Raw genomic sequence first — 25569 nt, forward strand, 5'->3', positions numbered from 1 at the left:
GAGTCTAGATTCTTGCCTACCTTGGCCACTGAAATTAAGTTGCCTTTAGTTTGCTTTTTCTGCTTTGACTTCCTTGTTCCTAGACCCTTGACTTATTTATTCATAGGCTCTTGGCTGGTTCCTTATAATTGATGCATCATTCTCTAAACCTCTACCTTGTTCCCCTATTTCCTAGTTGTTTGGTCATCCCCTTACCATAATTAGCACTTATCCCCTAGTCTCTGTTGTCTGGATCTCTCTTTGATTTGATTGAATAGCATCCTTTAAACTTTCCCCTGCTCCAGAGAGAAGATTAACAGTGGAATTCTAGTTTAGATAGAAGCTTAGAACACAGCGCAATTTACTGGTATCAAGAATCAGGTAGAAAGATTGATTAGGTGAGTAGGGCCAGAGGCTGGAGGTAGTATTAGAGAAGGAAGCAGGATCAAAATCTGAAATTCACAACAAGTTCCAAGAGAAGAACAAGTCTAAGGTACAACAGTTGGGCTAAAAGTTTTGCGCTAAGATATAGACAAGGCATTGAACTTAGGCAAAGAGCAAGGATGGATTGGTTGTATTAGGAGACTATACAAATGGATGTGAATTATATCTTCACACAGATGGCATTGTGTGCCATTGGGCTCCATTCTCTTGATTTTTCCAAATCCCTATTACTTGTATAATACCTCGTGTTGTCCTGCTTTCATTGGCCTCCAAGGAATCTGTGGAGTGATGGACTTGCTCACATCCATGTCAGCTATAATGCTTCCTGTGTCACCCCAACTTTTGTTAACCTGCATGGAATCATAGGATGGATAACATTGTCACAGGGCCATGACTGTATAGCATTCATGTTTAGGTTGAACTTGTCCCTTTCTAAAGAGAAATGTAACAGAAATTCTAGTGCTAACAAGAGACTGAGAACACAGAGCAACACAATATTACCAGGAACCATTAGGCCCATAATATGAGTATCTTAGGTTTATCCTTTAGACACCCTGACCAGGAGCTTCATGAAGTTATCATACTCCACATATACTACTTGTTTTATACAAAATGCCCTATGGTCTGATATCACAGGGTTTCATACCAGGCCATAACGTGGAATGAACTAAATAACCAATATTTCTGCTTTCTGTGGATTGCAATGTATTGTGGAAATATGGCATGATTGAAAAAGATAGGAGGCGGCAAAACCAAGATGGCAGAATAGAAGTAGTTCAGTGAGGCCTACAAAAAACTTCCTCCAAACAGATGTAGAAAAGAAAATGCACCAGACTGAATCCTGATAGAGAAATCTGAAAGGTCAAGGTGAGTAAGCTGTCCAGCCCAGGCTAATGTAGGGAGATAGAAAGGTCTTCAGACACTAGAGACAGCTCTGGCAGTTGTGCAGAAGTGAAGTTGTGCACAAGGGCAAGAAGAGATCCCAGACTCAGACTCACACATTGCTCGTAGCATGCAGAAACAACTGCCAACTGGCAGCTTTGGAGCCCACTACTCACTTCTAGGTCACAGATCCAGTGCAGTCTGGAAAGGGTACCTACTTCCTGATGTGATCTTGTTAATGGTTAGGCAAGCTGAGCTCTTTGTGCCCAGAAAGGTCCAAGTTTAGAAGCAATCAGCAGTGGTGTGACTCAGAATCCAGAAGCAAAGCAGGATCTCAGTTCCATCTTCTAACCCAGGATTAAACTTTCATATAATAAACAGAGGAAGAATCCCAGACCAAAGGGACCTACAATCTGTTGCTCTGAACCAGCAGAACTTTCTAGCTGGTAGGTGGAACCTCAGATTTAGCAACTTTTGCCCAGCCCAAACCCAGGTCAGGAACTTGCAAAGCTCAGACCAGGAGAACCACCAATCAGACTTTACCCTGAATGAGACTACTTTGCCTGTTCCTTAGATCCTGGACTAACATATCACTCAATACCCCCAAGAAAATAGAAACAAGAACAGCCCAGATCTTCTCTCCAAAATCATGCAAAGCCCACTCTAACATCAAGTTTAAAGTCAGGAATTAGACTGGAAAAATAAGAAAAGAACCAAAGCCACCATAAAGAGCTGTTATGGTAGCAGGGATGCTCAAGACTCAAACCCAGAAGACAAGAATGAGTTCAAAATATCTATAAGCAAAGCCTCAAAGAAAACCAAGCTTGCACAATATTCAACTAGAATTCCTGGAAGAGATGAAACAAGAGTTTTAAACAAGAGTTTAAAAAAAAACACACATACACATTTCACTCATCCAGGAAATAGGAGGAAAGAAGGAGTTAGAGAGAAAACAGGTTAAGGGAGGGTGTAGAAATTAGCAAAACAAATTCTAAGGGTGTACGAAAATTCTTATAACTTTTTTTTGAGGTGGCAAAGAACAGGAATCTGAGGTGCTACCCATAAATTGGGAGATTGCTGAACAAGTTAAGTTATGTAAATATGACAATACTGTTGTGCTACATGAAATAATAAAGTGGATGGTTTCTGAGAAACCTAGGAAGACATATTAACTGATACAAAGTGAAGTGAATAGAACTATAATAATAATATGGTAAAAAAAAAATAAAAATCAACTTTGAAAGAATAAGGAACTTTGGTAGGTGTAATGACCAACCATGATTCTGGAGGACTAATTATGAAGCATGCTTCTCACCACCCAATAGAAAAGTGAAGGACTCAAAGTATATACTGAGACATTTTTCTTTATTTTTTGGACATGGCCAATATGGAAATTTGGTTTACTTGACTTGTTTATTTTGTTAGTGATGGGTTTTGTTTTTCTTTTCTCAGTTGGGAAGGAAGTACTTGAGGGGGAGAATGAGAAGGCAGATTTTTACTGATTGAAAGTGTTTGTGTGTGTGTGTGTGTGTGTGTGTGTGTATGTCTGTCTATATATATAATTTTTTTGTTTTTGCTTTTTTTGGAGGGGGGAGGGTAGGGCAATTGGGGTTAAGTGACTTGCCCAAGGTCACACGGCTAGTTTTTGTGTGTATGTATCAAGTGTCTGAGGTCAGATTCGAACCCAGGTCCTCCTGACTCCAGGGCTAGTGCTGTACTCACTGAGCCACCTAGCCGCCCCTATATATATAATTTTAAAAAAAGAAAAAACATACTTCAGTTATCTATGGGAATAGTCTTATTATCAATACAGATTGTATCTTTACATACCTTATTAGAAGATCATTAGCTACTCATGAAACAAAAACTATTCATCACTATGTGACCAGCCTTCTGAAAAGATCTTTTCCAAACTTAACTAAGATAGTCCCTAAACACACATAAACTGGGTTCAACCTAAAGCTTTTCCATCAGAGTTAGACCTGCCAGAATTTACCCTTACTAGTATAGCCTTTGAGAACCAAGGATCACTTTAGTCCCAAAGTGTGTCATTAGAACCAGCCTTTAGTAGGAACAAACCACACACACAAAAAAAAAAACTATTTCCTGTGGACAATAGCTACTCAGAGCATTCAGTTTGGGGCCTAACTTACTGTATTCCTACCTGATACAGATATTCATTATGAAGGTGGAAACATAATTTTAAAATATTTTTGAGGCTCGAGATCTTCATTTTATTCCTGTACCTAATACTCCATCTAGTTTAAACACAATGTTGATGAACCAAGGCAACAAGAATATTTAAAACTAGAAGCTTTTTGCATCAAAGCTACATTTGAGTAGTGGTGGCAACTTCTAAAAGCTTTCTCATCTTCATTGCAGGTTACAATTTCAAATATTTTGACCAATTAAAGTGTGTGTAACTCTGCATGCCCAGTGGCCCATGTTCTTTCCATGTTTTCAGTTTGTTATAACCTATTGTCCTAGGACCCATGATGAAAAGATCCACAACTAAGAAAAGAAAGCACTAATCTACAAATTGCTGCCAATATGCCCTGAGGACATACTAGACCCAGATCTGTTTGAGAGTTTACTGTATTGGCACTTCGGGTTAGGTTAGCTGTGTGAATGGTCCCAGAGACCCATTGCTCTCCCACATGTACAGCAGCAAAGATCTTTATATAGCACTGAACTGAATGTTTAGCAAATCTGAAGAGAAACTATGATAGGCATTTTCATCCAGCCCAGGACTACCCAGTAATAGAGCTGAGGCCTATAAAAATTAGTTCTGGCATTCATCTGAGTGCAGGCCATGCCAAAAGCTTGCCAGCACTTGACCAAAGCCACTCCAGGGGCATATAAAGCCTATGGCATTCTGTATAGGAGTTGGGGAGAGGGAGCAAGGAAGCCAGAGCAGCCCCTGAAGTGTGCTTGCCCCCCCCAGCAGTGTGAAGACAGTTAAGAAACACAGGAAATCCTAATGTCTAGAGCAGTCCAACTAAAAAATCTCCAGCAGAATCTAAAGATCCCAGTCCTCTGAACCAGGTTGATTTAGAGGGACCCAGCAATAATACTCTAGAGTGTAGACACACCTGGTAAGGTAGAAGCAGTCCAGGTAATGGAGGTCAGCACCAAACATAAGGCCTTGATCATTCTCTATAAGAATGCAGGGACTGTAGGACCTGGTGTGGCACAAAGTCTCAATTGAAGAACTGAGATGCTAGAGACAGGAGTAAACAGAAGGCACTGAATGTTGAGAGTCAACATGCATTTGTTAAACATTTACTACATATCTGGCACTGTGGGTAAAAAGGTGAAAGGCAGTCTCTGCTTTCAAAGAGCTTGCAGTTTAGGGAGGAACACAACATGCAGCTATGTACAAATCAGGATTCATTGTAAATGATCATTCAGAGGGAAGACACTAGCACTAAAGGGAAGAGACTTCTTGTAGAAGGTGGGATGCTAGCTGAGACTTGAAGAAAGGGAACATTCATAGGTGGAGATGAGGATAGAGAAAATTCCAGGTAGCCAGTGAAAATGCCCACAATTGGGAGTTAGAATGTCTAGTGTGAAGAAAAGCAAGGAAGCCAGTGTGACTGGATTGTAGAGTACATGGTGAGGGTTAACGCAGTGTAAGTAGTAAGACTAGAAAGGTAGGGAAGGACCCACTTGTGAGGGCTTTAAAAAACAAGCTGTAGATTTTAATTTTGATCCTGGAAGCAGTAGGGAGCTGGTAGAGATGATTGAATGGGGTGGAGGGAATGTGACATGGTCAGTCTTACACTAGGAAAATCAGTTTGACAGTCTAGTAGAGACTGAACTGGACTGGCGAGAGACTTAGTCTAGGCGTGCACTGATAAGGGCCTCTACCAAAGTGGTTACAGTGTCTGAGGAGAGAAAGGAGATTGTGCGAGAGATGTTATGAAGGTAGAAATGGAAGAACTTGGCCACTGATTAGATATAGGTGAGAAGTGAGTAGAGTATAGCACCTTGGTTGTAAGCCTGAGTAACTGGGAGGAGGATGAGTAATTGGGAAATTAGAAAGAGGTAAGGGTTTGAGGGGAAAGAAGAAAATTCCATTTTGGACATACTGAGTTTAAGATGTCTACAAGACAACTGGTTCAGAATATCTAATAGATTGTTGGAGACATGAGCAGTGTCAGTTGACTGGTGGTCAGAAATCACACTTCAGAGTTAAAGAGAAAAAGAGGAGTGCCTGGAAGAATTAAAGCTAAATCCTCATGGTGCATTTTTCATGGCAGTCTTATGTTTTGAATCAGACTCCCAGCATAAACCCCTAGATCAAATATACCTTGTTGAGTTTTTCCTTCATTTGATTATGCTGTTGCCCTCAACTGCAATTTCCTTCTCATAATCTCTGCCCTTCTAAATACTACCCAGGTCAGGCCCCATCACTTCCATGAAACTTCCTTGGACTATTCCAGGCCACAGTGATATCTCATTTCTTAGAAATTTTCCTTAATATGTACTGTTTGCTACTGTCTTGTGTTAACTGTTTCATTTATTTTGTTTGCTCAAATTGATTGTATACTCAGTTAAGAAGGGAGCCATGTTTTATGTTTCTTTAATATCCTGAAATATTATTAGTAGTTAGTACATTTTCTAGCACAGTGCTACCTAAGACCAGTACTAAACAAAATTATGAAATAGTTGAAATTTGTCGTTAGTCTCCCATCTGTTTTTGTGCCTTTCTCACTATTCCAGATGTTGCTTTCCGTTTTCATTTTTCCAAGGCCTTGATTTGCTTTCCTTCCATCACCATTCCCCCATCAGAGCCTGTTGTAAGAAAAAGATCTTTTTTAAGTCATTTATATCTTAATATGAATTTGTCTTTGGTTTATCTCATTAGGGTATTTGCATTTTAATCATTATCTCAAATTGTGACATGAAAATTCTTGTTGCCCATTAATAAATTTTAGGCAATTTGTAAGATCAGTTATATTGGGTAGACTAGGAAGCAACCTTGAAATCTCACCACATAGAAAGCCACTAAGTTCTAATGTTCTATGTAAGTATGTTCTATAGTCAGTATGCAATGAATTGAATTTAAAAGTATGCAATGAATTGAACTTAAAAAAGAAATCTTAATGAATTTCTCTTATTTAAACGTGTCCAAAGCTAATGGTAACATGAAAACCTGTAAAATCTAAATATCACACTTGTGCTTACTTTTCATGTAGGTTGTAAGTGCTTAACTTAATTGTAGCTAATTCTTGATCTTTTGATGGGAATGATAGGAAGAATAGGAAAAACTCCTCCAAGGCAGGAACTCTTACATAATGCTAAAGATACAGTAGGTTCTCAAAACCTACTTGTTTTGTTTCTCGTATTTTATTCTACAGATTTTAACTAATAGCTTACACTTTTTCCCCCTTAAAGTTTGATCTTTTCTGTGTCCTAGTGTATCCATTTATGAAAGTGCTATCCAGCTGCAAAATGGCTAAAATTTGGATTAGCAGAAGGGAAATGGGAAAATATTGAAGTCAGTAAACATTTATTACTTACTTGCTTCAGAGCTCGCAGTGGTATGCTGGGGATATAAAGATAAAACAGCTGTAGATTATTGCCTCAGGGATCTTAGATTCTAATGGTGTAGAATATAAGGCCAACTTCAGAGAGAGGGAAAGCAAGAGAGTCAGGGCAAATTCAGGACAAGATGAGGAAATTACTTTTATAATTGTTTGGAACTTCAAGTAATGTATAGGAAAGAATGTAAAGTGAGAGCAGTGGGTTGAAGCCAAATTGTGGAGGACTGTATTGCCACACTAAACCCTAATTCCATAGTCACTAGAAAGATGCCAGAAGTTTTTGAACAAGGGAATGACATGACCAGCTCTGCAGCTGGATTAGGGATGGAGAGTAGAATACTGGACTTGGATTCAGGAAAGCCTGGGTTCAAATCTCATAATTGACACCTGGTAGCATTGACTGTAAGGGTGAGGCACTTAACTTCTCCAGCCTCAGGCAGCCCTCTAAGATTAATAGGCTAAACTGTAGATAGATGGGTAGATGGGAGTTGTGACACAGATGTATTGAAGGTTAGCATGGTTAGAAGAGGAAGTGAGTGACACTGGAGACCAGGAGAAGAGTTAGACCCTTATAATTCAGAGAGCTGATGAGGACTTGTAGAGTTGTGTTGGTGAGTTGGAGAGAATTAGATTGAAGAGGATAGAGATACATACATACATACATACATACATACATACGTACATACATACATAGGTTTATTTATTTATTATGAATTTTAAGGAAGGAAACAAGCACTTGTTAAGTACCTTCTATGTTCCAGGCACTGTGCTAAACATTTTACAAATATTACCTCATTGATCCTTAACAACACTGGGTAATAGGTGCTATTACTATCCCCATTTTACAAGACTTGACAGAGTCACGCAACTAGTATATGTCTGAGGCTGGATTTGAACTCACATCCCAGTCAGTAGACATTTATTAAGCACCTTCTTTGTGCTAAGTGCTAGAGATACAAGTATGAAAAAGACAGTCCCTGCCCTTAAGGAGCTTCCAGTTTTATTGGGGAAGACAATACACAAAAGAGCTGAAAAGGGAGGAGAGGGCAATAAAAGGTATCCAGCATGGGGGCAAAATGGAGTCCAATCCAAAGGAGTGCAAGCTGGTTAGAAATGAAGAGATAATTGGCCTGGCAGAACCCTCTTTGAGAAGGAGCTTTGGGAGGAGTTCTTTGTCTTCCAGTCAGAGGGACAGAGGGTACTGATGAGGTCAGAACACCAAAGCTGATGCATTCTCAAAGGATCCTCAGTTTCCTGATGATGAAATTTCCAGAAGCCATGGTGGAGTCCAGTCCAAAGAGTAAAGTTGATAGGAAATGACCTGCCCAGGTTGACACAGATAGTAAGTGTCTGAGGCTGAATTTGAACTCAGATCTTCCTGATTCCAGGCCCAAACCACTTGCCACTGCAGAGCAAACATGGACATTTCAATCTGTAAAGAACAGAAGAAGAGGATTGTCTATGAAATTATGAATTTTTGTTACACACAACTTGCTTTTAAAGTATATATTAAATCTAACATGATAGTACCCACACTGCCCTACTTGTATCCCCTTCTGAACTTTCTTCTGCTCTCTTCTGTTTTTTTTTCATTGACACATCCTTTTATCCTATTACCTACCTACTCTCCTCCCTTACAATTCTCACCCCAAATAAAAACCCTACCTTGTGAAAAATATAGTCAAGCAAAACAAATTAACACATTGGTAGTGTGTGAAAATATACATCTCATTCTGTACCTCTAGTCCATCACTGCTCTGCCAGAAGGTGGGAAACATGCATCATCAGTCCTCTGGAGCTGAAATGCTGAGTCAAAGTGTATGCAGAGTTTAATGATTTTTTTTTTGTTATAGTTCTAAACTACTTCCCATCGTGATAGGACCATGGAGTTACAAAGTTCATAAGATTTAGCAGATACAGAGGATGAGGGAAGAGTGAAAGATGACTGAAGTTTCTAGTCTTGAGCGCCTGGGAGAATGATGGTGCCACCAACAAAAATATACATATTAGAAGCATGTGCATGTTTTAAGAAAACATGAGGGGGCAGCCAGGTGGCTCAGTGAGTAAGAGCACCGGCTCCAGTGTTGGGATGACCTGGGGATCAAATCCTGGCTCAGATACTTAGCACCACACCCAGAAATAACTGGCCGTGTAACCTTGAGCAAGTTACTTAACCCCAATTGCTTAAAAAAAAAAAACCATGAGGAATTCCCTTTTGGAATTTTTTCATTTGGGGTTCTATTGGGACAGTCACTTGGAGTAGAAGTTGGCATTTGAAAATATGGTTTTGGAGCTTTAGAAAAAATTGGAGATAGAGAATCACAGCTCATATTTGGAAGAGACCCCCAGTCATCTAATTCAATCTATATCTGAACAGAAATCCCCTCTCCAACATAATAGACAAGTGGCCATACAGCTGTTGCTTAAAGTCTTCTAATAATGGGGGACCCATTATCTCATAAGGCATCCACCCCATTTTTTTTAATTTGTTAGGAAACTTTTTCTTATATCACATTTAAATTCATCTTTCTACAAATTTTTCTTATTGCTCCTAGTTCTACCCTCTTAAGATCAAATAAAATAGGTCTTGTCTCTCCTTCAGATGTTAGCCTTTCAGTTACTAACTATGGTTATGTTTCTCCCAACTCTTCTCTTCTTTTTTTTGGCAGGGGAAAGCAGGGCAGTTGGGGTTAAGTGACTTGCCCAAGGTCACACAGTAGGTGTTAAGTGTAAGAGGCCAGATTTGAACTCAGGTCCTCCTGACTCCAGGGCCCGTGCTCTATTCACTGCTCCCCCTACTTTTCTCTTCTTTAGACTACATATCTTTACTACTTTCAAGTGATCCTCATATGGTATGATCTTGAGGCCTTTATTATTCTAGTCATTTTTTCCCCCTCTGGATGTTTTTTAGTGTATGTAAATGTAGATTTCAAATTTACCAGCAAGAGGAGGGATCTGGAAGGAGAAGGGGGAAAAGAGGGGAAAACCAGTACATCAGGTATCATCAAGTACATTCTGTGTGCCGGGCCTTGTTAGGTAAATATAGAGACAAACAAGTGAAGTGCTTTCTGCTCTCAGAATGCTCAAGTCCTATTGGGTTGGTGAGATTTATACAACATTGGCATAGAAATCGTAACTAAAGTTGTAGGAATAGATGAAATCAACTTAGGGGTAGAGTATGTTGAGAGGAAATAAACTGCTTGAAGCCTTGGGGAATATCTGTATTAAATATGAAGGAGTAAGAAAGGAGCTTGAGGAAAGAGAGCTTAGAAAGATAGAACCACCAGAAATACTGTCTGCCTAAAGAGTTAAAAAGGGAGTGTAATTTTATTGGTAAATACCTTAGTTCTTCAGTTTTTGTCATGTTAGTTTCTTATGTTTTACCTGGTATTTTTTACAGCACTTTTCTATTTTTTCTAACAAGTATTTATTTATTGGATATGCCAAATGAGAGCTTCTATTTCTGTTTATGCTGAAATGTACTAATTTAAAACTAGAATAGCTAGAGGCAGAAGGTTATGCAAACAGATATTACCAGCAGAGTGCCTAAATGTTGTAAAGATTGAGAAATGATAAATACTCTTTAAAAACCAAACCACAAAATTCCTCCTAAATTCTATGCTAAATAATGTTTGCCGGTTTAATGCTCTTTATTCTTTCCTTATTTTTTTTTAAGGGTCAACTATATTTACTGGTAACAGACCAGGGCTTTCTCACTGAAGAAAAAGTTGTTTGGGAAAGTCTACACAATGTAGATGGTGATGGAAATTTCTGTGACTCAGAATTCCATCTGAGGCCTCCCTCAGATCCAGAAACTGTTTATAGAGGGCAACAAGATCAGATTGATCAGGTAAGTCAGCTTTTTTGTTTTAAAAGCCCATTCCATTCAGAAATAAGCATGTTTCCAAAGAGTTTCTTTTCAGCCAAGATTTAATTCATTAATATAGTGCTGAAAAGTTATTTTACCTACTTGTCACTTGTGTTACTAACAACTTATTTCAGAATTGTTATTAGGGATGGTAAACTTGGTTGGGGGAGAAAAGGGAAGGAACAGGAAGTAGTAGAAACCTATTTTAACATCCCTGCTTAAACTTCTGAGCATCCATATGTCAAGTGAAGAAACTTATTATGGATGAGTGGAATTTGCATGCCAGAATTAATTTGCATTTTAAAAGGTTGCCCAAGTGATAACATTCCATCCTATCTTCTGCAGTAGATTCTAGACCCTCTATCATCCCTATTGTCACGAATCTTAAGTTACTCCCTGTTTACTGGCTGCTTCTCTACTACCTGCAAACATACCCATGTCTCCCCATCCTCAAAAAACCCTCCTTTGATCGATCTGTTGCCATAGCTGTTGTCCTATAGCTGTCCTCCTTTTATGGTTAATCTCCTTAATAAAACCATCTACAATAGGTATCTCTCCTTTCCTCTCACTTTCTTCTTAACTCTTTGCAGTCTGGCTTCCATTCTTATTTTTCAATTGAAACTGCTTTCTCCAAAGTTACAAAAGATCTCTTAGTTGCTACATCTAATGGCCTTTGCTCAATCCTCATCCTTCTTTTTTTTTTTTTTTGAGGGCTACTGGGGTTAAGTGACTTGCCCAAAGTCACACAGCTAGTAAGTGTGTCAAGTATCTGAGGCCGTATTTGAACTCAGGTCCTCCTGAATCCAGGGCCGATGCTCTATTCACTGTGCCACCTAGCCTTCCCCTATCCTCATCCTTCTTGACTTCCCTACAGACTTTGACCATGTTGATTGCCCTCTTCTCCATGGTACTGCCTAAGTTTTTGGAACCCTGCTCTCTCCTGGTTCTCCTTCTACTTGTCTGACCATTCCTTCTCAGTCTCCTTCATCCAGGTCGTGTCTCCCAAAGCCATGCCCTTGGTCCTCTTCTTTTCTCCCTTTTTATAATTTCACTTGGTCATCTCATCAACTTTCATGGTTTCAATTATCAACTCAGTGCACATTATTCTAAGATTGACTTGTCCATCTCTAACCTTTTTCCTGATCTCTAGTCTTACATCTCCAACTATTAAACTTCTCAAACTAGTAGACCTCTTAAACTCAACATGTCTGAAACTGAACTTAATATCTTTCTTCCCAAAATCCTTCCCTCTTCCTGAATTCCCTGTAACTTTGGAGACCACCACCTACTTACTTTGACTACTTCTCAGTTACTTCGGAGAGTACCACCACCATCATCCCAATCACCCAGGCCCACAACCTACGTGTCATCCTCAACTGTTTACTCTCTTTCACCCCTGTATGCAATCAGTGGTCGAGTCTTGTTGTTTCAACCTTCACGACATTACTTGTGCATGCCAACTTCTTTCCTCTGATGCTGCCACCATGCTGGTGCAGGCCCTCATCACCTCACAGCTGGACTACTGCAATAATACTAGGTGGGTTCCTTGCCTCAAGTTTTTTCCTTCTCTAATCTATCCTTTCAGCTGTCAAATTGATTTTCCTGGAATACAGATTTGAACATATCATTCCTCTACTTAATGAGCTAAAGTGGTTTCCTGTATCCTATAGAATCAGTAAATCCTCTATTTGGCTTTTAAAGTCCTTCATAGGCTCCTTCCTCCTTTTCTAGTCCTTTTACACCTTAATCTGCTTGACATACTCTGAGATCCAAGGATACATAGGCTTCCCACTATTCCTCCCACTAGACACTCATCTCTGGGCATTTTCACTAATTGTCTGCTATTCCTGGAACACTCCCACCTCATCTCTGTCTCCTGGCTTCCTTTAAGTCTCAGCTAAAGTCCTACCTTCTACAAGAAACCTTTCCCACTCTTCTTTAATTTTGCCTTCAGTCTGAATTTTTCTCCAGTTTATCCTTTATACACCTTGTTTATACATTTATTTGCATGCTGTCTCATCCATTAGACTGTGAGCTCCTGGAGAGCAGAGACTGTTTCTTGCTTTTAATTTTGTCCAAAACACTTAGTACAATGCCTGGAGTGTAGCAGGCACTCGGTAAAGGCTAATTGGTGCAATAAATGACTAGTTGGTTTAGGTCCATATCCTTTTTTTTCATTATTTTCACAAAGAATAGTTCAATAAGAAATGAAAAACAAATTACAGAAGATTTTATACCCCATAAGAAAAAGTTTCAGGTCATCACTGATGGATTTATATCTTCTACTTGTATGTAGCAAAATCAGTCTACTTAATTTTGGGATCTAGCACTTTTGTTGGTTTAGGTGTAAATTCTTTTTTTTTTTTTTTTTAAGAAATTGGGGTTAAGTAACTTGCTCAAGGTTACACGGCCAGTTATTTCTGGGTGTGGTGCTAAGTATCTGAGCCTGGATTCGATCCCAGGTCATCCCAACTCTGGGGCTGGTGCTCTTACTCACTGCGTTACCTGGCTGCCCCCATAAATTCTTTTTGATTGACTGATTTTTGATTCTCTAATAGTTTTTTTTGTTCTTTACTTTGAATGTCATGCTGTAAATCTATAATAAAGATTTATGATTATGAAATCATAAATTTATGCCTCATTTACCATATTTTAATTAAGAAGTCTTTTATTAATTAGAATTCCTATTGTCAGTATGGCAATCTCTTGTGCCTTCTGAAATAAAATCTCTTTAAATTTACTAGAGACTTAAGTAAGCTAAGTCAGTATTTTTATGTTGAGAGCCATAATGCAGTCTTAGAATCTTACATAAATTTATAAATAATTAATTTTTCAATGTAAGGCAAGAACCTGCTCTTGAAAAGTTTCTGTCATCCAATTGAATAAACTTCATCTTTTGATACTGAAAGAACTGGAAGACAAAATCACTAAACCTGCTATTAATGAATTTTGAAAGATCATAAAGAACTTGAAAATGACAAATATCCCTATTTTCAAGAACAGGAATAGACTGCAAACTTCAGACCAATGAGCATGATTTTCATTATTGCCACAGTTCTACCATGTCTTATTTAAAATATGGTTAAAAAATGAAACTGTTTTAATTATAGAGAGGTGTTGAGAAAATATACCTTCTTGCTTCTTTTGCAGACATGAGGGACTGTGTGGATCCTTTCATGTATCAGATTCCTTTAATGTGTTGTTTAATTTTTCTGAACATTTTTTTCTCTTCCTTTTTTATTCTTTGGGGAAGGTTATATTCAGAAGTTATGGTGTTGGAAACACAAAAGATAGCAATAAAATATATTTTTTATTTATTTACTTTTTTGCTTTTTTTTTGGAGGGGAGAAGGTAGGGCAATTGGGGTTAAGTGACTTGCCCAAGGTCAAACAGCTAGTTTTTGTGTTAAGTGTCTGAGGTCACATTTGAACTCAGGTTCTCCTGACTCCAGGGCTGGTGCTCTATTCACTGTGACACCTAGCCGCCCCAAAAATATATGTTTTAAAAAGAGATGGTTAGTGAATATCTTGAAAAGGAAGTAGTGATCCCAGAGAGCCTTCCTGGCTTTATTGTGAATAGGTGATGCCAAACTGTACATATTTTATTTTGGGGCATGACCTGCAGATAGCCATTTACCTAGATTTTATCAGTGCATTACACCCCTCTCACAAACTCTGGTCCACCCAAACTGGACTTGTAGATAAACTGGGCTAATAGCTATCAACTGTTCCTCATACACAGTACTGTATTTGTCTCCATGCTTTTGCACTGATTGTACCACATCCATTGAATACACCCTCCTCATCTCCACCTCTTAGAATAGCTTGGTTCCTTCAGAATTCAGCCCATGCCATCTTCTAAGGCCTTTTATAACTCTGCCATCAGCTTCTAGTGCCTTTTCCTACAAATTACCCTGTATGTATTTGGTGTGTACATATTATCTCCTTTAATAGAATGTAAGTCTTTGAGGGCAAGGACTTTTTCATTTTTGTCTTTATATTCCTAGGACCTGGCACAGAAAAGATACTTAATGCTTATGGATGGATGTTAGCTAGAAGATAATTATAGTTAGGTAGATTCAGAACTTCCATCCCAGCTGCGATCATTGCTTTTACCCTTTTTAGCTAAACTCCTTGAAAAGGCCATCTACAGCAGGTACCTCCACCTTCTTACAATCTGGCTTCTCGCCTTATCGTTCCACAGAAACTGCTCTTTGCAATGTTACCAATTATCTCTTAATTGCCAAATCTATTGACTTTTTCTTAATTCTCTTTCTCCTCAACCTCTCTGCAGCCTTTGATGCTATTGATCACTCTCTCCTCTTTGATACTTTCTTCTCTTTAGGTTTTCAAGACACCGCTCTTCCCTGGTCTCCTCCTCCCTCTCAGACCACTACTTCTTAGTCTCTTTTACTGGATCTTCACCCAGATCATGTTCTCTATCTGTAATATAATGCCAAGGAAAGGCAACTTCCCAAGGTTCAGAATACCAGCATAGGTGCTCTCCATTTTATTCAGTGACCAACCAAGAACAGAGAAGATCAAAACATGACATCATTCCAAATACAGCATTTACTAAATGTGATTAAATAATCTCCAAGGACTACCCCACCCCAGGACCTTCCAATCATTCAATCAATTACAAAGTCTCTGTTCTAAATACTTCTCCACCCCTAGGCTATACCTTAATTAAGTCCACCACAAAGCCCCTCTTCTCAAATGGAGATTAGTTTCCAAACATAAGGTCAAAAGTTCCCCACCCCTGGATCACAATTGAATCTACCCCAGAGTTACATCAAGTTTAAACACAGCATTTAATACCCAAATGGAGGTCTTTTCTTCATCTTGACACGAGGCAACTTCTCAGCAATCTTAGTTCCTGGGGAGACAAGGCTTAGCAAGGCCATAAGATACATTGCCAATCTCTTCATGAATTTATCCTCTGTCTGTAGAACAGTCCTAGAACCCCTGAACACATTAGCAAAGCCCTCTCCCAGGATTTCTGTAAACATACAACAAGAAAATCCTTCTTCAGGGCTTCTGAACCAACAGAAAGGCTCCCAGACCCCTGCAACAACAGCACTGTCCTTCACCAGTGGACAATATTCACTCTGTCTGCAGGACAGTCTCCAGACCCCTGCAACAACAGCACTGTCCTTCACCAGTGGACAGTATTCATTCTGTCTTCAGGACAGTCTCCAGACCCCTGCAACAACAGCACTGTCCTTCACCAGTGGACAGTATTCACTCTCTGTCTGCAGGACAGTCTCAGGGCTTCTTAGTGAACAGCCAGGTTCCAGGACTTCTTCAACAAAAGGACTGTCTTTCACCAGTGGACAAATCTGGCAAAATAACATCAAAACAGACAGACAAAGTACCAGCAAAACAGCCGTGTCTCCTCAGTCCTTGGCAGCTCAGGGGGCAGGTCTTAAAAGTCCAGGGCAATTCAAAGCGGCCACCAGCAATTCTCTTAGTCTCTCTCTCTCCACGAGGTGCTGCTTCCAAAAAGATCTTCCGCCTCTCTCTTGTCTCTCCAAATCTACGTCACCAGCTCCTCCCAGTTCAGGACTTTCTTTTCACATCAAAAAGTCCATCCCACAGGTGGGATTAACAAGCTCTGGGTTTTAACACAATCTGTTTGAAAACCAAGCCAATACAGGGGAATCTTTAATTGCCATTACTATCACACTATCACAGAGCTTCAGGGATCCTCTTTTCTTATCCCACTGTACCATTTCATTTGGTGATCTCATCTGTTCTCATGAGCTAATTACCATCTCAGTGCTGATCATTCTCAGATCTTCCTATCCTGATCTACTTTCTCTGCTGACTTTTCAAGTCTCACATCTCTAGATGTCTTTCAGACATCTCAAACTGGATACCCAGTAGACATCTTGCACTCAACATGTCCAAAAGTGTACTCATTTTCTTCCCCCTAAATACTTCCCCTCTCTTACCTTCCCTATTCCTGTAAAAAGTAAAACACCATTCTCCTGCTTCCTCAGCCTTGGTTCCTCACTATGCCTCCCTTATTACTACCTATATATCCAAGCCGTTCCAAAGGCTGTCAGTTTCACCTTTGCAACATCTCTCAGTTGGGCCCCTATTCTCTTCTGACAGTGCTGCCACTCATCACCCCATGCTGGACTATTGCTATAGCTACTGGTGGGTCTGCCTGCCTCAAATTTCTCCCCATTCCAGTCCATCCTCCATCCACCAAAGTGATTTTCCTAAAGCACAGGTCTGACCATGTCAACACCCTAACCTCCACCCCCTCACCTCCACTCAGTGAACTCCACTGACTCCCTATGGCTTTCATACAAAATAGAAAATCCTCTATTTGGCATTCATAACCTGGCCCCATCTAGCCACGTGACCTTGGGCAAGTCACTTAACCCCAATTGCCCGCCCAAAAGCAAAAAAAAAAAAAAGAATGGCCAGAGCTAGAGAGTAATGATCGGTTATTTGATGTCAACTTTAAAAGGAAATTTCCAGTGGAATGTCTCAGGCATCTGTGCCCGACTATTTGCTGTCTATCATTTTTATTGTGCTAATCACTAGAAATGCAAATGGCAAAGAACAGTCCCCTTTCTCTAGGGTCTCACAGTTCAATGGGTAACACAACTTGTAAACAGCTATGTGCAAACAAGATATATGTAGGATAAAGTGTAGATTACCACAGAGGGATAAAGGCAAAAATTTTATGCATACCAAATTTGCAGATGACACAAAGTTGAGAGAAATAGTTTACACTGAATAAGAGTCAGGATTCAAAATTATTTTGATAGGCTAGAACATTGTAGCAAATTGAATAAGATAATGTGATTTAAAAGGAATAAATGTAAAGTTTTACGCTTTTGCTTTTATAAAAATCAACTTCACAAATAAGATGAGCAAAGAATGGTTTGATGGTTCATCTGAAAGAACTCCCAGAGTTTTATTGAACTGCAAGTTCAATGAGAGTCAGCAGTATAAATATGTCATACAAGAGGGCTAATGTGATTTTTTTGAAGTTTAGAAATATTCATTTGATAATTAGCCTTTCCTAATTAGTCTTAAGCTATGGAAAATGTATTAACTATATCAGTTTATTCTTTCAAATACTACTTTAAAATAACTCAGGAAGTCTTACGACATTCCTTGTTTTATTTGTTTTTTTTTTTCCACAGCAGCATTTCCCTATTGCATCCTTCCTCATTAGTAAAGAACACAGTTAAGTAAAACAAACCTAACAAAATAACCGAGTTTGACCACATATTTAACATTCCACATTGATACTATATTTTACCTGTCTGCTTCAGAGAGAGCAAAATATATTTCAGCATTTGTTTTCTGAAGCCAAAATTGAATTGACTTCAGCTATTAATCTGAATTGGGGAATCTGTTACTGTTGATTTCATTTACATTATGCAAAATGTGATTTTAAATTGCATTGAGAGCTACATTACCCTAGAAAAATGAGATTATAGTTCAACTTTAGGCCCTGATCAAACATCCTATGTGTAATGTTGTATTCCATTATGAGTGCCACACTTGAGGAAAGACACAAGGAGCCAGGGCAGCCAGGATGGTAAATTGTTCAAGCCAAATGAAGGTTGGTTGAGGGAATGTGAGGGTCTTTAATCACCTTGAAAAGATATTTAGGGTGAATATAATGGCTGACTTCAAGTATTTGAAGGACTGTTGTCGGGAAGGAGAGATTAGACTTATTCTGCTTGGCCCCAAAAGGCAATAAGAGGGAAGTTGCAAAAGCAACGTTAGGCTTGATAAAAAGAAAAAAAAAAGACCAATTAAAACTATCCAGGTCCAGAATGGACTTCTTTCACAGTTTAGCTGTAGTCTACATTTCCAGACCACATTACTTTCATATTACATATTACTTCCTTTCGTGCACTGTCTTATATTTTTCAAAGATTCTTGTATGATTTTAACATATCTATGGGAGACACATTGTTCAAGGAGAACCTTTAAAAAGTAGCATTTTGTTCTGAAGTTTTCACTCCCCAAACATAGTAAACCAAATGCTTTTTTATGATCAACAAACTGTAAGCACAGAGGGGTCTTGTGTTCACTACAGCTTTCTGTCCCTTGTGTTTCTCTAAAGATGCGTTCAGTTGTAGGCCATGGTTTGCAAAAACTTTCCTGGATTTGATATAATAAATGATTGAGAAAGTGCAGTATACTATGAAATAAAAATCATTTTGAGTAAACAGGCCAGATTGAATTATTCTGTAAAAATCCCCACTTATACATTCTCTTGTGATACCATCAAGGAATATTTTATCTTAGTTCCACTCTCTTAAAATTCATAGATGAATTTTTCTGCCAGCTACTTAGGCTAGATTAGAACAGAAAGATTGACTTGGCAAAATAGTTGTTATAGTTTAGATGTAAGGTAACTGCAGTTGAGCTAAAGTAGTGTTTGGTGGAAGGACTTAGTTCTAAGAAACATCCCAAAGAAAGACTTTATTAGGATATAAAGAACAAAAAAGTTGTATTTTCATTCCTTCAAGGCAGAATTGGTACCACTACAATTTTCACCACACAATTTACATTATGAAGGTATTGTACTATAAAAACTTCATAATATATTCTTATATATTCATTTGTAGTAAATCTTCTGTTAAAGATAAAATTAATGGGGGACTATACAAGGTCTGGGGTATTGGATTGAAAAAACTGATCTCCTCACTAATATATACCTTCTATTGAAGCCCCACTCCAATGCCTCAGCATGGTGTGGATATGACACTAGAATCTCTTAAGTTCTCAGAAGAATACATACTGTGGCCAAACCTGCCAGATTAAAAAAGACTTGTTTCAGATGCAGCCTCCTTGATCTTCCTACAGCTCTGGTCTCTGGTAATCACCATTTACTTCATGGAGTTCAAATTACCACCCTTCTAATTCTCCTGCTTCCTCTCTAAACATTCTTTTATTACCTCCTTTAATGGTTCCTCATCCTGACCCCTGAAGGTTGGGTGTTCCCCAATGTTCTGACTATTCTTTTCTCTCTCTACTCTTTCCTTTGACAAGCTCATTCATTCCTGAAACTTTCATTATGACCTCTATACCTATGACTCCCAGAACTTTCTTTACAACTCTAATCTCTTTCAAATTCTATATGCATTAGTTCTGTTCCTTTTACTCATCTGCTTAAAAAAAAAAAAAAAACAGGCAGCTAGGTGGCACAGGGAATAGAGCACCAGCCCTAGAGTCAGGAGGACCTGAGTTCAAATCCGGCCTCAGACACTTAACACAAAAACTAGCTGTGTGACCTTGGGCAAGTCGCTTAACCCCAAATTGCCCTCCAAAAAGCAAAAAAAAAAAAAAAGAAAAAGAAAGTATATGTCTATATATGTATGTATCTGTGTACATATATATTAGGGGCAGCTAGATGGTGCAGTGAATAGAGCACAAGCCCTGGAGTCAGAAGGACCTGAATTCAAATCCGGCCTCAGACACTTAACACAAAAACTAGCTGTGTGACCTTGGGCAAGTCACTTAACCCCAATTGCCCTCCAGGAAGCAAAAAAAAAAACTTTAGTGGCTATTTTTGCTGTCTTTTATCTCTTATTATTCTAATATATCACATAGAATACTTTATATAATCTGTGTATCAGCCAAACTGTCTTGTTCTCTGTTCCTTAGCTTGTTTGCCTTTGTTTTTATACTTTACCCACTACTCCCTGAAACAAGAATGTTCTCCCATTGTTTCCCAAATCCTTCTACCTGTTCACATTGAATTGCTATTCATCCCTTAAATTCCAGCTCAGAAACCACCTCTCCCATGAAACTTTTCCCATTCCTACTTTACCCTTAAGCTTCACATATTGCTTTATTTTCCATTTACAACTTATTATTCTGAATTATACTTATCTGTGTCTATACATATATATGTATGATATATATGTGTGTGTATAGATATATGTATAATATCCTAAAAGATAATAAACTTCATGAAGTCATAGACTAAGTTTTATCTAAATTTTGTATATCTTCTTTGCTTTAGCTCAGTGCTTTGTATTTTTTTTCATTTACAACATATTCTGTGTTATATATCTATTTGTACATATGTGTTATCTGGCCAAAATAAGTGGCAGAGAACCAAAATCCCACCACTGATCAAAAGGCTTCCTGTTTAGCTGAAAGGGAGCTCCCAGGTAAAGAGGTTGGGAGCTGCAGTGGTGGAAATGGGAGTACCTGCATCAGTGAAATCACTAATCCTTAGAGTATTGAATTGTATATATGTGTGTGGTTACATGTATGACTATGTGCACACATACACACAAATATACATGTGGTAGAGTAGAAAGAATGCTGGAGTCAGGAAGGCCTAGGGTCAAATCCCATCTCTGGCACTTATAAACTGTCTGACCATGGGCAAGTCACTTAAGCTCTTTGTGCCTCAGCTTTTCTCATCTGCAGAATGGGGATAATAATATCTGCAGTATCACTCCACCATATTGTTATGAGCTGGAAAATGAGACAATGTGTTCAAACTTTAAAATGGTATTTAAATGTAAGCTATTTTTATATTGATCAAAAAGCATTTGTTAAATACTCAGCATATAACAGGCACTGTGCTAGGTAGTAAGGATACAAGTACAAAAAAAAAGAAACCATCCCTGTTCTCCGGGAGTGAATATTTTAATAGAGGAAACGATACATATATGTTAATTATAAAGAGAATAAATGCAGAATACAGAGTAGTTAAATACTTGAAGGTAGTGTGGGAGGGAGGGCACTTATACTTGGGAAAATCAGGGGTAAAAAACTTACATAAGGTAGTGTTTGAGCTGTGCCTTAAAGGAAGACAGGGATTTTATGGGGCAAATGTAAGAAGGAAGAATATTTCAAACTGAAGGACAGTCAGTGCAGGGGCACAGAGATGGAGTGTTGTGTCTGAAGAATAGACACAAGTTAGAGTAGATCACAGAGTATGGGAGGATGAGTAATGTACAGTGAGGCTAGAAAGGATAAATTTGGACCAGGTTGTGAAGGACTTTAAAAACTAAAAAGGAAATTACATTTGATCCTGGAGTCGATAGGGAGTCACTATAGGTGATTGAGTAGGGGAATAACATGGTCAAATAAATCTGCACTTAAGGAAAATTGCCATCGCAGGAGTATGTATAAGGAGGGATTGAAATGGAGAAAAATTGGAGGGAGACCAATTAAAGGAGGCTATTGTTAATAATCTAGGCAAACGTGTTAAGTGTGTGAGTAGAGGAGGAGTCAGGCATGAAATGTATTGCAGAAGTAGAAACTGCAAGATATAGCAACTGATTGGATTTGTGGGGTGAGAGAATGAGGATTCAAGTATAATACCAGCATTATGAACTTAGGAGACTAATTAAAGAAAAACTTAAAAGACTCCTAAAGAAATAAAAAATTTGAAAATGAAAAAGGTTTGGGAAAGAAGAATGTGTTGTAATTTGGACATATGGAGTATGAGATGGTTCTAAGACAACCAGTTTGAAATAGGCAATTTGTGATAGGGGACTAAAATTCAGGGGAGAAACTAGGACTTATTAAATGAACTTATAGGTCATCCGTATGTGTATGAGAGAGAGAGAGAGAGAGAGAGAGAGAGAGAGAGAGAGAGAGAGAGAGTGTGTAGCACTATTAACTAAATTCATACAACTGCTGGGGTTCTTAAGTATAGAAAGAATAGGGGATCCAGGACAGTGTTTGGAATACACACTACAGAGTATAATGTGGGTGATGAGCCAGCAAAAGGGAATGAGAAAGAATAATCAGACAGAAGTCAGAGAATATGTACTGCTAATGAAAACTCCGGAGAATTCCAAGAGGAGAGGTGTTCAGCAGTGTCAAATGTAGCATAAAAATTGAGAATGATGAGGACTGAGGAAAGACCAAAGGAATTGGCAGTTAATAGAGATTGTTGTTAACTTTGAAAAGAGCAGTGGTAGTTGAGTGATGAGGTCAGAAGCTGTATAGCAAGGGATTGAGGAGGAAGTAATTGGGGAGAAAGCATATGAGGCAAGTGTGGACAGCTTCTTCTTGGTGTTTGGCTGAGAAAAGGAGAAATATATAGCACAATAGAAGGTTTTTTAACAATGGCAGAGACAGGTATGTTTGAAGTAAGTAGAGAAGGAACCAGTAGTTAGAAGAGATTAAGATTTGAGAGAGAACAGAATGATTGAGTTTGCATTCTGAAGAAATGAGTAGGTTCAAGGGCACATGTAGATAGAGGGGTTTGGCTTTAGCAAAGAGAAGGGCAGGGGCAGCCAGGCAGCACAGCGAGTAAGAGCACTGGCCCCAGCATCGGGATGACCTGGGGATCAAATCCGAGCTCAGATACTTAGCACCACACCCAGAAATAACTGGCCTTGTAACCTTGAGCAAGTTACTTAACCCCAATTGCTTGAGAGAGAGAGAGAGAGAGAGAGAGAGAAGGTCAACCTCTTTGTCAGCCTGGAGGAAAAGAGAGTTGGAAATGATGTCAAAGTGTTTTGAAATGAAGAGAAGGGGAGAAAAGAGAATTCAAGTCAAATGCGTATTTTTCATATATCATATTGGTCTAAATATAGACTGTACTGTCTCCTCAAATTTAGTTTGTATAAAACTATTATTCATGTTATTTATTCATGTCTGACTTTCTTTACAAGGAATCTGATTTTATGGAGACAGTCCTTAATTTCAACTAATATACAGTTAAATCTTAGTAAAGTTTCATAGCTAAAAATGATAATTTTATTTACTAGGACTATCTTATGGCCTTGTCTCTACAACAAGAACAGCAGAGCCAAGAGATCAACTGGGAACAAATCCCAGAAGGAATCAGTGATCTGGAGCTAGCCAAGAAACTCCAAGAGGAAGAAGATAGACGGGCTTCTCAATATTATCAGGAACAGGAGCAGGCAGCAGCAGCGGCAGCAGCGGCAGCGGCTGCTGCTGCCGCTGCTGCTGCACAAGCCCAGGTAAAAAAGAAGAAAGTTTTATGGGTGTGGGTGTGTCTGTATGTGTGATTAGAACTTTTAGTGATAGGGAAAAATATCTCACAGAGAAAATACAAAATTTTAGGGTTTATTTTTCAATTATATCAACATGTAATTTAGTATCACCAGTTATGGATTCTATACTAAGCACTAAATCGTTACCAGAAATTTCTCTTTTCCCCAAACTATTTGTCACATTATATTCTACTTCAGAAATGACCTGTTTATGAAGCAATGATGTTAACTGTGCCTTTGAAGCTAGTTCCATTGGAAAGTATATCTTGTCAATTAATTGTACTATAAATCTAGGTGTTCTCTTAAAATTCAGTCTGTAAATCTCTATCCCAATATTCATTTTATAACTCCAGATGTAAGTATTAAAATCTACTAGATTCCTTACTCTAAATTAGCCTTTTCTTTCATACAAGTGTAACTTCTACCCTAGTCATAGTACCTTTAATATTCTAAAGGAAGTTCTGTTCGCATTTGGAGTAGGGTTTTTTAGCTGGGGACTCTGAATTTGTTTTTTGCTTTGTTTTGTTTTTTACATTTTAATAACTATTCCACTGAAATTTGTTGCCTTTATAATCCTGTGTGTTTTAACTATTTAAAAACATTATTCTGGGGGCAGCTAGGAGGCCCATTGAATAGAGCACAAGCCCTGGAGTCAGGAGGACCTGAGTTCAAACCCAGACTCATACACTTAACACAAAACTAGCCATGTGACCTTGGGCAAGTCACTTAACCCCAATTGCCCTACCTTCCCCCCTTCAAAAAGAAAAAAAAACTCACATTATTCTGAATAGGGGCCATAAACTTCACCATATTTCCAAAGAGATCCTTTACACAAAAATGGTTAACTGTGGAGGCAGCTAGGTGGTGCAATGAATAAAGCACTGGCCCTGGAGTCAGGAGGACCTGAGTTCAAATAAGGCCTCAGACACTTAATACTTACTAGCCATATGACCTTGGGCAAGTCACTTAATCCCAATTGCCCTGCCTTCCCCCCTCCAAAAAGCCAAAAAAAAAAAAAAGTTAACTTCTCATTTAAAGGGTTGTCCTTTTGAAATGTTTTATGTTATCAAGAGAAAAAAAACTGACTCAAATTTATTATTTTATCAGGTCAATAAAATAACTTTTCCAAAATATTCTAATTATGCATTATAACAATATCTAAATATATTATACATTATAATCATCTCATTGTATTACTTTGAAGATGCTGATATAACTTGCATTCCAGAGGCAAAATTTAAACTAGAATAGATATGTTCCAGCTGAAGTTAACTCTAAATAAAATCTCTAGGAAGTGACTACTCTCTGCCATTATAAAGTTAGAGCTGCATTTTCATTGGAAAAAATTACTAGATGAAGTTGAAAACTTTTTAAGTAAAGGGTAAAGTTGTGTTTGATCCTGTGAGATGCTAGGTATCAAAATAAACAAAGTGCTTGCTTTACAGTCCAAATTCCATGTAGCAGTCCACTTTTCCTTGTAACACTTTCCAAGTTCAGAAATTTCTGTCCCCACCAGCGGCCTGTTATCCTTCTAGATCAAAAAAATTTCTACATTTCCTTGTGATTTGGTTACTATTCAGTTATATAGTTCCCAGAATTTTTCTTCTATCTTTCTCTCTTTTTAAAAATTGATAATAGCTCTTTGTGTGGATGTGTATAACCTTCCAACATTTGAAGTTTAAATTTATAGTTTTACATTGTGTAAAACAAATTAGTCTCATGCTAATTATCAGTTCTTTAATTTGGAATTCTGTGCTTTGTTCATTTACTTGAGGTGTGCCTTTTCTGACAAGAGGTAATTATACAAATTCTATTAAAGTATCTGTCAATATTTTATGATTCCTTTGATGAGTTCTTTCACTATTGTG

At 38.4% G+C, this 25569-nt stretch overlaps 1 protein-coding gene across 5 annotated transcripts in view; it reads left to right on the top strand.

The window, feature by feature from the left end:
* MINDY2 (MINDY lysine 48 deubiquitinase 2) overlaps positions 1 to 25569 on the top strand; it is a 122555-nt gene that overhangs the window by 89435 nt on the left and 7551 nt on the right. For 2 of the 5 annotated variants that reach the window (XM_069098156.1, XM_069098157.1), the window contains exons 7-9: positions 10531 to 10704; positions 23453 to 23536; positions 23649 to 23668. In XM_069098156.1, coding sequence (XP_068954257.1) covers positions 10531 to 10704; positions 23453 to 23536; positions 23649 to 23668 — 278 coding nt within the window. Of the gene's footprint in view, positions 1 to 10530; positions 10705 to 23452; positions 23669 to 25569 lie in introns of all 5 variants that reach the window. The other 3 variants (XM_069098153.1, XM_069098154.1, XM_069098155.1) reach the window with 2 other exon arrangements.

This window comes from Petaurus breviceps, unplaced genomic scaffold (genome assembly GCF_028583685.1).
Source record: "Petaurus breviceps papuanus isolate PSGF00001 unplaced genomic scaffold, PetGlider_PUasm1.0 37, whole genome shotgun sequence".
NCBI classification, from domain to species: domain Eukaryota; kingdom Metazoa; phylum Chordata; class Mammalia; order Diprotodontia; family Petauridae; genus Petaurus; species Petaurus breviceps.